General features: G+C 50.0%; 8 protein-coding genes across 8 annotated transcripts, besides 11 other annotated features; all 8 read right to left on the bottom strand.

Moving 5' to 3' along the window:
- Positions 1-36: a microsatellite.
- A 51-nt stretch (positions 37-87) lies between these two features.
- On the bottom strand, positions 88-804 carry TraAM80_02136 (golgi family SNARE protein; the record flags this gene model as incomplete). The annotated part of the gene is made up of 1 exon (XM_029379152.1): positions 88-804. One exon carries the CDS (start codon positions 802-804, stop codon positions 88-90), a length of 717 nt encoding a protein of 238 aa, XP_029241035.1.
- A 113-nt stretch (positions 805-917) lies between these two features.
- Positions 918-944: a microsatellite.
- A 55-nt stretch (positions 945-999) lies between these two features.
- Positions 1,000-1,022: a microsatellite.
- A 402-nt stretch (positions 1,023-1,424) lies between these two features.
- On the bottom strand, positions 1,425-2,807 carry TraAM80_02135 (uncharacterized protein; the record flags this gene model as incomplete). Its single annotated transcript, XM_029379151.1, has 1 exon — positions 1,425-2,807. One exon carries the CDS (start codon positions 2,805-2,807, stop codon positions 1,425-1,427), a length of 1,383 nt encoding a protein of 460 aa, XP_029241034.1.
- A 339-nt stretch (positions 2,808-3,146) lies between these two features.
- Positions 3,147-3,176: a microsatellite.
- A 252-nt stretch (positions 3,177-3,428) lies between these two features.
- On the bottom strand, positions 3,429-4,001 carry TraAM80_02134 (uncharacterized protein; the record flags this gene model as incomplete). The annotated part of the gene is made up of 1 exon (XM_029379150.1): positions 3,429-4,001. One exon carries the CDS (start codon positions 3,999-4,001, stop codon positions 3,429-3,431), a length of 573 nt encoding a protein of 190 aa, XP_029241033.1.
- A 312-nt stretch (positions 4,002-4,313) lies between these two features.
- Positions 4,314-4,341: a sequence feature (GA-rich).
- Positions 4,342-4,858: 517 nt separating this feature from the next.
- TraAM80_02133 (DNA primase small subunit) lies at positions 4,859-6,130 on the bottom strand (the record flags this gene model as incomplete). The annotated part of the gene is made up of 1 exon (XM_029379149.1): positions 4,859-6,130. One exon carries the CDS (start codon positions 6,128-6,130, stop codon positions 4,859-4,861), a length of 1,272 nt encoding a protein of 423 aa, XP_029241032.1.
- Positions 6,131-6,424: 294 nt separating this feature from the next.
- Positions 6,425-6,446: a microsatellite.
- A 377-nt stretch (positions 6,447-6,823) lies between these two features.
- On the bottom strand, positions 6,824-7,453 carry TraAM80_02132 (hslvu complex proteolytic subunit; the record flags this gene model as incomplete). The annotated part of the gene is made up of 1 exon (XM_029379148.1): positions 6,824-7,453. The coding sequence occupies one exon, from the start codon at positions 7,451-7,453 to the stop codon at positions 6,824-6,826; it is 630 nt and encodes a 209-aa protein (XP_029241031.1).
- Positions 7,454-7,792: 339 nt separating this feature from the next.
- Positions 7,793-7,825: a microsatellite.
- Positions 7,826-8,083: 258 nt separating this feature from the next.
- On the bottom strand, positions 8,084-9,223 carry TraAM80_02131 (parafibromin; the record flags this gene model as incomplete). The annotated part of the gene is made up of 1 exon (XM_029379147.1): positions 8,084-9,223. The coding sequence occupies one exon, from the start codon at positions 9,221-9,223 to the stop codon at positions 8,084-8,086; it is 1,140 nt and encodes a 379-aa protein (XP_029241030.1).
- A 4-nt stretch (positions 9,224-9,227) lies between these two features.
- Positions 9,228-9,265: a microsatellite.
- Positions 9,247-9,347: a microsatellite.
- Positions 9,348-9,495: 148 nt separating this feature from the next.
- Positions 9,496-9,512: a microsatellite.
- A 216-nt stretch (positions 9,513-9,728) lies between these two features.
- On the bottom strand, positions 9,729-10,070 carry TraAM80_02130 (uncharacterized protein; the record flags this gene model as incomplete). The annotated part of the gene is made up of 1 exon (XM_029379146.1): positions 9,729-10,070. The coding sequence occupies one exon, from the start codon at positions 10,068-10,070 to the stop codon at positions 9,729-9,731; it is 342 nt and encodes a 113-aa protein (XP_029241029.1).
- Positions 10,071-10,608: 538 nt separating this feature from the next.
- Positions 10,609-10,644: a microsatellite.
- A 91-nt stretch (positions 10,645-10,735) lies between these two features.
- On the bottom strand, positions 10,736-11,305 carry TraAM80_02129 (uncharacterized protein; the record flags this gene model as incomplete). Its single annotated transcript, XM_029379145.1, has 1 exon — positions 10,736-11,305. The coding sequence occupies one exon, from the start codon at positions 11,303-11,305 to the stop codon at positions 10,736-10,738; it is 570 nt and encodes a 189-aa protein (XP_029241028.1).
- Positions 11,306-11,307: the final 2 nt, after the last annotated feature.

Below are 11,307 nucleotides of genomic sequence, written 5' to 3'. Positions count from 1 at the left end.
TATATATATATATATATATATATATATATATATATAACAAACAACACAACCTAACCTCAGGAAGGGCAGCAGAAGGTCGTTCGCTTCCTACCAAAAGAATATCACCAAAAGCATGCATACACCAATTACCCCGCCTAATATGAGGGCCTCCCTGCGCCGCCTACTGTCAATGCGGCCTAGCACCTTCTTGATTAAAGGAACCCGCAGAGCAATCTGCATAGCACGATCCTCCATGCGTGTAAAAGCATCCCGTTGCCCACGCAACTGTTCCCGTGATGTATCGACCTGAGTCAGTATAGTATTCAATCGTCGCTGGGTGTGGCGCAGAGACTCCTGCTCTTCTATGAGAAACCGTACCCCCTCTCCCTCCCTATGCGTCTCTAGATCATTCGTGACGCTTGGCATCAACTCCACCCACTCACGGCGACGTTTAAAGTCTGCCACAAGGCGCGCCACAGTGCGCCGCTTATCTGCCGCAAGCTGCAGAAAACGTTCGGTGTGGCTTTGTGCCGTAGACTCAAGTGGCAACGCGCGGGCGGTATCTGCCATTGTCTCTAAGAGGGATTCAAAGCGTTGAAGTGACGTTTCAACTTCATTGCGCTGCCGGTCAAACTCCCGCTGCGCCATTTCTATCTGCGCCGCCGATGACGCAGCCCCATCACTCATCCCCTTAAACTCATAACTGATAGTGTTGTCGCCGAAGCGAGAAATGCCTTCCAGCGCATTGAGTTGCCGTTCAATGACCCTGTCAGCCTGACGGGCATCATTCCGCAGGGATTCCCAGGCGCGCAGCCTGCTCTCCATGGACGCCACCCCTTACACACGTGCTGGTTTTTTGTGTTCCGCCCTGTGCACCCCCACCCCCCGTTTTACTTTGCGCCTGTGGGGCTTTTTTTTTACTTTATCTGTGTTTTCTTTTTTCCTTTTCCTTTTCCTTTTCCTTTCCCCTACTCCTTCTCTATTCGTGATATCCACCAGACCTCCTCCAACACTGCCTGCAAAAAAAAAAAAAAAAAGAACAATGATGACGGTGGAGTGATACAACAAACAAAAAACCTGAAGCAGAAAGTGGTGCAAAAACAAATGGATAAACTCTCTCAAGTGTGAGAAAACAATAATAATAATAAACGTCACTCCCCTCCGAAGGGACTCTGCAAAAAATCCTGTACACACATGTACAGAGAACCATGCATACATGCCTTTTCCGGTGTCCATATCGCATCCAAAAATGACATATACTACACCTGCTTGTACAGATGGCGGGGGTGAGGGAGAAGCACACTTGCACGCTCCACTCATGCATCCCCTACTTTGTCTTTCCGCACCTACTTCAACAGGTAAGCAAGCCAAAAAAAAAGACAGATATCACACGTGCCTTTTCTTGTTTTGCGTGTGGGTGTGCGCCTCCAGCATGATTGTGTCACTCACAGTTTTCCACAGGTTGCCCTCACCGTCTCCTCACAAAAGAGCTGCAGGTACAGTGGCACGCTAAAATCGTGATCCAACAGCCGCAAACGATGATTCTCAAGGAAGGTAATCACATGCGCCATCTTGGCAGAGTCTGTCACTGCGTCATACGAGCCAAGAGAACGCAAGTCCACCACCAATTTTTTGGTGTCCTCCAGCACTTCTGTAGCGTGGGCAATACAAATCTCGTTGAAGGAAGCGCTACGTATCAATTTGTAGAAGAAACTTGCCGACTGCTCCCGAGCCAACTGTTCACGACGCTGCTCCTGCTCACGGGCTGCACGAGCCTCTGGATCCTCCTCATGTAGCGGGCCGAAGAAACTTTCCAGAGCGGCGCGATCCTGCTTCATTCGCATTGACGCAGAGGAACCATCCGGCAACACGGCGGTCGATCCTGCCGGGTACTTGAAGACATCATTGTCAACATCTGAATCGGCTGACCCCGCGTCCGTGACCTTGGTTTCACCGTTGCTCGTCCCTAGCGACTCCATTTCCCCTCGTGATGACAGTAACGGCGACGATGCAGACAACGGTGGTGTGAGCCAATTCGACCACACCAAACAGGATTCAAAGTCCTCACTCAATTCATCCAGCAATTCCCGCATATCCCTTCCTGTTACCCTGCCAGTTACACTAAACACTTGTGGGGCACGACGATTCAGTGCAGTCCTGACCACCTGTAGGGAGGCCTCCACCACGCGAGGAATGGCCATCTTCAAGAGTGTCTCTACAGAGAGGCAATGCAAGAGATCCTCTGACATTACCATGTCCTCATTCACTGCCTGCGCAAAGGGAGACGACTCAAACTGTTGCCGTAAACGTTCAATAACGGTTTCCATAATAAGGTTCTGAGTGCCACCTGACCACCAGGAACGAAGTTTTGAGACCACTGTTCCACCGCGGTGCGCCTCTCGCTTCCTCAAGACATACACCAACACCAATGTCATATTTTTAATAACATGAAGTGTAATGTTTAAGCTATGGATATGTGCAGCACATAAAATACTAGCAAGTGACAAAGTAAACAGCTCCGAGAGAGCCTTAAGCTTTGCCTCACTTCCAACAGCAAGTCGTATTTGCTCCTTTACGGCGTTGATCTGAAGTCCATTAAGAATGATTTTCTTCGCGAGACGCTGGTTGGCCCGGGAGGTTATGATGCCTCGGTCATATCCCTGTGTCAGATACGCGTCAATGGCGTACTGGACGTCATCGCGGCGAAAGAGCGTCGAACCGCTCTCCTGAAAGGCCAAATAACCCACAGCAGTCATTGCCAGAAGCACCTTTCCCACAAACTTTGCCTCATCCTCAAAGAGATCGGTAAAAAACTCAGTTTCACCCATATTTTTTTATATTATATATTTTTCTTTACTTCCTTTATTTTTCTCCTGCTACCTTTCTTATGTGGGTTTTGGCCCCTGAACAATTATTACTATTGAAGCTTCTATTGCTTGCACTGCTAACACCCACACCCTAGTGTCGTTTTGCCTGTTACCAGCCCTTTTATCCGTCAGCGCTTGTAGTGCTTGTCGTGTACAAATGATCTTGTGTGCGTGTGTATCTTCACAATGATCCCCACCACTATTTTTTTTTTTAGTTTTTGTCCTCTGTTTTGTTTGGTGGTTGTAAGCCCCGGTTTCAGCTGCGATGTGTTTTGCGCCCCAAACCAACGTAATGAGGACAAAGAAAAAAAGAAGAAAAAAGAAAGAAAGCACTGTTGGTGCCAACTTCGACGACACAGATGCGCCGGGAGAAATGGAGGTGAAGAAAAGTGAGAGAAAAACAAGTGTAGGAGAGTGATGGGTGCAGAGCCACATGCATTGACGCACGCGATAGAAGAGATACCGAGATAAAGAAAGAAAGGTAGGGAGGGAGAGAAACGTACCCCGTCTAGAACGCAGCCGCGCAAGAAAGAAAACAAATAAAAATAAAAACGAGCAACAACGTGGAAGGGTTATGTCATATCAACTCAAACACCTCAACTTGATGTCGAATATTTGCATTGTGACAGCGCCACTCTGCAGGTTGCCTGCAACGGCATCTGAGGGGAGGGGATGCCGTCGTATCTCCGCCTCATCCTCAACCTCAATCGTCATTATGCCAGTCGCCTCCTCGAGCGAGACTTTGTGTGTCCGCTGCACCACTGGTCCGCGTGTCAGCCGCACACGGCCCCCAGACGCCTCCCAATGGGGCCGCAAGGGGTACGACGGCACCTTAAACTTTTCCTCGTCCTCTGTAGCCACAGTGACGACGGGAGAGATGGGCTGCACCTCTACAAGCTCGCCCGTTTCAATCGCCACAAGAACGTTGTGCCACGGACAGCGTAGACACACCACGGAGGAGGCCATATGGGCATCCTCCACATCCATCAGCTCCCCCTCACCTAACGGGCCAGACGCGTGATAACATGGGCTATCAATAGCGTACAACTTCCCGTTATGCAGCAGAACAGTCACAAACCGGTGGGGATCCTCCAAGAGAAAATGTGCGCGGTTTCTCTGCTGCCGAAGACGTTCGTAAGACCAGCCATCGTACATGTTTTCTCGCACCATGCGTATTAAGTTGTCGTCGTTTGGTTCTTCTCGGTCGCAAGATCGATTAAAACCCTCTTCCCACCCCACAAAAACAAAATGGGCTCAGTCAAAAAAAAAAAAAAACAGCGCTACAAACGCGTTCTTGTTGTTGTTTACCCCACCAACTCAATAATAGTGAGAGTCTGCGAAAGAGATAGTGCGGAATCGTAAATATGGAGCGGCACCATCTACGTAGAGACAGGCACATTTACAGTGGTGGCCACGCGATGGTGGGAGTGCATGAAGTGCGGCGGAGACAACGTCACCACATCACACTCTTTCTTTATTTCCTTCCTTCCTTCCTGACAGGAACACAATGCAGGAACGCAAGGGAGGGAATTGCCGGAGAGTGGGGATAAAAACAAAAGCAAATATGTAACAAAGTGCAGCGTCAAACAAACTTTACAAAAAAAAAAATTACGCTCCAGTGCACACAAACGCACAATAATAGACAGAGGCATGTCTCTGTATAACAATTCAATCACGTGCATGCATCGTTCCCCTCCCTCCTCATATGTATATAACTTGTAAGACTTCAGTACTTTCTTCTCCTTTTCTTTTTGTTCTTGTGTGTGTGTTTTTTTTATCCTTCTCAAATTTCATCTTCACCTCTTTAAATCAATGCCTGCACGAGTTAAACCGTTTACGACCTTGGCAGTGCATCCTTAAACAAACTGGCCACAACAGCCATAATTAGGCGGAAATGTTACAGCCCCAAGTACGCAAAAAGAACTTGTTTTCCGCGTTTTGCTCTTATCAAGAGGGGAAGAAAGAACGCGGTGGGGGCAAAGGCAGCAACGTCAAGTCCACATGTAGGATGCTCACCGCAGACTCGGATGCGTACTTGGAAAAGAGTTATCAACCCCCACCCACGCAGGGGCTGCAGTCATGGAAGCAGAGACAGAGGCGTCCCTGCGGGGGTCGGTAAAGATGGCACCGAGACCGCCGCTGCCAAACTTCACAAGTGAGTCTCGTGTCATGGCGTCGAGAAGCAAGGCAGAGTGGCGAAAGAGTGCCAACAAATCCGGCAGTCGGAATGAACCAGAGCTGAGGTCCGCTTTTCCTCGAACCAGCGCGGTCCCACTGTGAGCTGCGGGCGGTGCCTCACCGGACGGAGCGTCCGTGTCTGCAGCAAATGCATCATGCACGCCGTATCCATTCAAAAACACATCTGATGAGGCGTAACGCCAGAAATTCAGCAGCCTTCGTGCCGTTAAATGACATGCAGGCGATGCTGTTGTCTCATGTCCTACGTCCTCCTCTAAAAAACGACGTACAAGCATGTAGAGAGCTGTCGCGGAGAGCCCTCCGTGAAATAATGAATTTAACCCCCACTGCTTAAGAGCCGCCTTCGTGATGAGAATGAGTTCGCGCGCTTCTGCGCAGCTGGACAACCACTCCCGCTGCCGCGACACCACCTGCTGCACAGCCTTAATTTCAGATACGTTGATGTCGCATGAAAGTCCAGTAAAGGAGTCAACAAAATGGACAACGGGTACGCGACAGAAATCGTATACATTTACACGAAATCCCATCGCTGTGAGGCGTTGGGCGAGTTGATGTCGAAGACGCATGTGTTGCGTCTGCACCTCCATTGCATCATCGTTATAGGCAACTGATGCAGCTGGTTTATCGTCATCATCAAAGAGGACGGTGAGATCAACATCTGAGGATGGAATAGAAAGATCCAGGGCGTAGCTGCCATAAACAAAGACATGCGCTACAGAGCCCCAAAGCTCCGTCACAACACGGCGTACTGTTGCAATCAACTCCTCTCGCCGAAGTTTCTCCCCAGCGTTGAGCGCAACATACGACACAAACTCCTGTATTTCCATTGTAAGACTCTCCTCCGTCGGTGAATATGACTTCTCTCTGCGCCACGCAGGGGACGCGCTGCATCGCTGCAGCTCACTACGCCGTTCCGTCGTTCTCAATGGTTGCAAACAAGGCTGGAAATATGGCGGTGGATGTCCACCCTTCCGTCTGTGCATCATCATCACTGGCGTTGTTGCCGTTGTTGCCTTCGCTGCCCCTACAATCCGCTGGTGGTGATCACCCTCCTGACGAGAGGCCGTTCCAACGCCGTTGACCATTGAGTCTCCACCTATCTATCTTTCTGACAAGCAAATAAAAGACATAGAGTATATATAGCAATTTTCCTGTGCCTGGGTGAGTTGCTAACCACAGCGCTTTTCCACCCTCCTGAGCTCATGGGCAGCTGAGTATTCTTTTTTGTTTGTGGTTGGGGGTGGATGGGTGTGACGTCGATGGCATCCTGGATGCGCCAAATATTTGGGAAGTGAAATAAGTTGTGTTGAGTTTCAAAAGGAACAACGCGTCCAAACCATAGACGGGAGGGACCTCAACCGTGAGATAACACAGCTCCGCACGCAAACACACACACACACATCGTGGCAACGTTTTGAGCGTCACACTGTGCGCCGCTGCCCCCCACCCCCCCCTCCCCGAGTGGTGTGTCACAATCCCTCAGCGTGCGATGGCCTCGCGTTGAGAGGTGCAAATGCAACACACGCGCGAGCACACAAACAAATATTGCCCTTCCCTTCATTCCTTTCGCCGTGTAATTTCAAGGTTTGCTTTTGTGTTTTTTTTTCTTTTCAGATTTCCTCATCCCTCTGTTTATTCCCCCTTTTTTGTCCACTTGCTTTCTTATCATCCTCTGCCTTTTCACTTCAATTCTTTCCGTTCCTTTTTCGTTTTTATTCGTTACTTGCATTGCCCCGACCTCCACCCACACCAACGGCTCTGGTGGGTGCCTCGTGCTGCTAGCCGCCTTTCTTCTCTTCTGCGGATGCAGCCGCGGGAGTTGCCGGCCGTCGCGCAAGGATCTCCACGTCCCAGTGCTCGTTACTAAAGACGTCAATCTCCGTGGCAATGCGCATCGCCTTACGAGCGATTTTCTCCGCATCGTAGCCGTCAACGTCAATTAACGCCCGTGCCGCTGCCTTGGCGAATGTGCCCCCTGATCCAATCGCCACGATTCCATCGCTCTCTGGCGTGATGACGTTTCCTTGGCCGTCAATCTCCAAAGTCTCCTCGCGGCTGCAGACAATCAGAGAAGCCTCCAGGCGGCGCAGCGCGCGATCGGTGCGCCAGTCCTTCGCCAACTCCACCGCGGCACGGGTAAGTTGGTTCGGAAACTCGCCAACTTTGTTCTCAAGTTTTTCCATCAAAGCAATGGCATCCGCGGTGCTACCAGCAAAGCCAATCACAACATCATCATTGATTTTTCGCAGCTTGCAGGCACTGGACTTTGCCACAATACGCTCGCCGAGGGTCACCTGGCGGTCACCAATAAGCACGACTGTGTCGCCCTTCCGCACAGAGAGAATAGTCGTGTGGCGGGACTGACATGCCGCAATGAATGAGGTATTTCGAGCAATCCGACGAAACATGTTCCTGCTGCCGCTGCCGCTTCAGATGCTACGAGAAATAACACACGATAATGTTGAGGACGCAGGTCAATGAGAGAAAATAAAAAAAAACGCCAAAATGAATTTTAAAAGCAAGAGACCAACATAAAATAACAGATGCACTTCCGGAGCCAATGAGGATGCCACCTCCCAGTTAGAGGTGCCGGCCTGCCTGTTTCTCCGCGTGTTTGTGGAGCTAACTCAGGAGGAGAAAAAGAAGGGAAAGGGAAATAAGATTAAAGAGACCTTGGCACCAAAAAAAAAAAGCCGCTCTTCCCCACACTCCCACGTGAAGCCCGAGGTGTTGAACGCTCTGGCAAGACACACACACACACAGGCAAAAACAACAACACAGCATGATTGGCCCCAACTTTCAAGAACGGTACCGCCATCATGGTTCTTCTTTTTTTTTTTTTTAGTTGTTCTCTTGTCCCTTCCCTCCCCCCTTTTTTTTCTCCTTTTTATTGCCATTTATTTACACGCCTCACCCAATGAGATACAAGCCGCATCATCACCGCTCCTTTCCCTCCTCATCTCCATTTTGACCTCCCAAGGGCAGGAGACGGTGTTCTTCTGCTTCTGTAGCAGCAGCGAGAGGTGCAGCACGGTGTGTCAGTCAAGTGGCACCGTGAACAGCTTGAAAAAGGGATGTGTCTCCAAGAACGTGTACAAGTGCTCCCAGAAAACAGAAGCTTGAAGAATGTGTGCATGCGATTTAACAACGCGACGCGTCAGCGGAAGTGGCTTGACGTGCCACTGCTGCAATGCCGTGGGCAGCTTCTCTTCCTCAAGATAGGGTAAGAAACCACAGACTCGCTGGAAGAGTTCACTTACGGGTATGGGAACAGTTTCGTTAGGAAACCACCCACGGAACTGCCATTCGTGACCATCCACAATGCAGGCACACACATGCTGCCAATTTTTTACCTGTTTGGGGTCATCCACTACACGAAACATTTTGTACGCCACGGTGTATTTGTCAGCATCCAAGAAGCTGCCTGGGGTCACAATGACAGTGTCCGGTTTGTTTTCCTGCACATTCACAGCTCCTGTCTCGGCATCCACAAACTGCGTGGGTGGGTCAATGTAGATCCCGCGCTCCAAAAACTCTCGAATGTTAAAGAGCTGCAACAACGATGAAACGGAGGCAGGAACAAGGATGACAGGAATAAAATCGGGCTGACGGTGCTTCTGGGAGTAGTACTCTGGCAACAAAAATCCAGAGGCAAGACGAGAGGCGCTGCCGAGTGATCGGGCAACACCAGACCCCGCTGCGGCATTGGCGACCACCGAGGATACACTGTTGCGATTCCCTTTTGCATCTGTCACCGCCCCCGCCGTCGCATGTCTGCGGTAAGCCTCAAAGAAATTCGGCCCCCCCGACATCAATGCGAGTGGCTTCTCGTCATTGCCGCTGCCATTGCGCTTGTTACCCTTGTTGTTCCCCAGTTCGTCGTTGTTGTTACTGCCGCTCACCTCCGGGTTAACGAGTGAGGAGGCAAAGGCGCCTTGCGAACTCACTGCCGGTGCTGCACGATACCCCTCTTCAGGCGTCATTTGCGGGTGAAAGAGGGCACGCGACTCCACATCAAACTCAGCAGCAGCCGCGCGGATATGCTGCAGCACCGCCTCTGGTATTTCGCGTCCGCCCGGCAGGTACTCTACTGGGGTGTATTCTCGTGGCAGCGGATCGGTGCTGTTGATGCCAGCTACCTCCTCCACAAGGCGACACCACTCGTCTCGTAGAGACATGACTGAGAGGAAGCAAGCGAGATAAAAAGAAAGAAAGAGAGAGTAATAATAATAATAGCAATAATAATAATAATGATTCAAAGCAAAAAATGAAAAGAAAAAAAAATGAAAAAAAAAAAAATAAGCTGAATGATTACAATTCATAAATACACATTCACCTGCACCCACACACCCGTAAAGGAAGATGCGAGTTCTAACAACGAGAGCAATTTCCCTCCTCAGCCTCACCTGTCCCCGCTGGCACCTCTTGCGTTCCCCCATCCTCGTGGATCTGGTGGTGGTGGTGGTGTGAGGATTTCAGAAAAGCAGCAGTGGTTACATGCACACACTCTCTTCCTCTATCCCCGTTTCGCTTCCACACCTAGGCAAATAAAATAATATTTACAATATGGAATCAAGTTCTGTTATTGGAGAGAAAGTGGCCCGTAGTGGCCACATGTGCCACCGTCTCCTCCACTACATCAGGCTCCTTCACTGCTAGAATGCCATCAAAACCCAACAGTCTCTACAGTGGGGGACCGTTCGCCCAACGGAAGTCCGGCGCATACACCGAGACCGCCCATGCCAGTGCCACGACAAGCAGGACAAACAGAACCCGGATAAACATCGCGCGACTGCAGCAATGCAGCTTATCATCTTCAAGTTCCTCAAGAATTTCGGCTCGGAGTTGTTGCTTCCTTCTTACTCGTAGCAAATTCCTTGTCTCACTGTGATAGTCCGATACTTCAATGGGACTCATGCGGGAGCGCAGTGCAATGGCCTTCCCAGCCTTTCCATCGTTTTTCGATCCAATACTATGTGACGGAATGGACACCTTGGAAACTTCATCGAAGTTCGTCCTTGGCATCCGCAGTATGCAGTGAGGTGCCAAAGCTGTGCGGCTGATCGTTGCTTTGCTATGGTCACTGCCTTTGTTTTGTTTTCAATTTTCCCACAGTAACTCGCTTTTCACCGCCACCTTCCTCGTTCCTGGAAGCAGACTCATCGCAAGCGAGACGAAAAAGAGGACGTGGCGGAGTAGCAGGGCACACAACGAGCCACACCTCACAGGGATTCAAGCACTTAGTTCTGCTGTGGGCCCTGCGAGACAGACGGGCGTACAGACTGAGAGAGAGCTGCTGTTGTGAGCAGAAGCATCTACGCACACGCGCAAATAAACACAGTAGAGAGAGAAAAATTATTTTAAAAAAAGGGGGAGAAGGTTGTAGATGCATAGCGCGCCATTCAACCATGAATTATCTGCGCAGTGTCATGCCCCGTGGCGTGGGAGAAGCATCATACAACATTTTTCGCTAACGATTTACATCTTTGGAATGACCAGCCTTCTCCCACAGTCTATTGACCATGGAATATGTTATGTACACAATAGTTGCAGCTCAAACCAGAAATAAAAAACAAAAACAAAAAAAGAAATAAATAAATGTGATGGGTCAAAACATCCATCATAACACAGCAAAAGGGAATATAAATACATCACTCCCCCATAGAGTCAAGCGCAAAATCCGCGTCTTCCTAAGAAGAGAGAGGCAATAACCGAATGAACCTACGTGACTGATGAACAGAAACCGCGCGATTCGGCAGAGTGATGGACGGAGTTCCCATTCGTAATTTTGATTTTTTCCTTTTAGTAGGAGACTTTACATCCTCGGGCACCGGGGCTCCAACGTCCAGTACACGGAAACGAACCACCAGCGAAGAAACCACACGGGAAAGCCCCATCCATACTCGTCTCCGTTTCGCCTCCCGATTGTGGTACTCCACAAATTCCCGTAACGAAAATGAAGACATAAAGGCCTCCATGGGTGGAACTAAGTGCGCCTTCCGATCCACGCGTCTTCGCCTTTCCTCATCCACAGTGTTCGCCTCCTGCTTTGACGTCTCCGCATGCGTCACCAAGGAAGCATGCGAGATGGAAGGTTCCGTCCCTCCACCTTCACTGCTACCACACGCAACACTGCTCTCCTCGCTACTGCCACCGTTATCACTGTCCTCGTCCTCCTGATCATCAAGTCCCAAATATAACTCCAAATCTGAGATTGTATCCGCCAGTCGCTCCATATCTTTGCAAGCTTTCTCATCCATCG

This window comes from Trypanosoma rangeli (genome assembly GCF_003719475.1).
Source record: "Trypanosoma rangeli strain AM80 chromosome Unknown Tra_15.4_contig_00046, whole genome shotgun sequence".
NCBI classification, from domain to species: domain Eukaryota; phylum Euglenozoa; class Kinetoplastea; order Trypanosomatida; family Trypanosomatidae; genus Trypanosoma; species Trypanosoma rangeli.
This window is presented reverse-complemented; position numbering and strand designations above follow the sequence as displayed.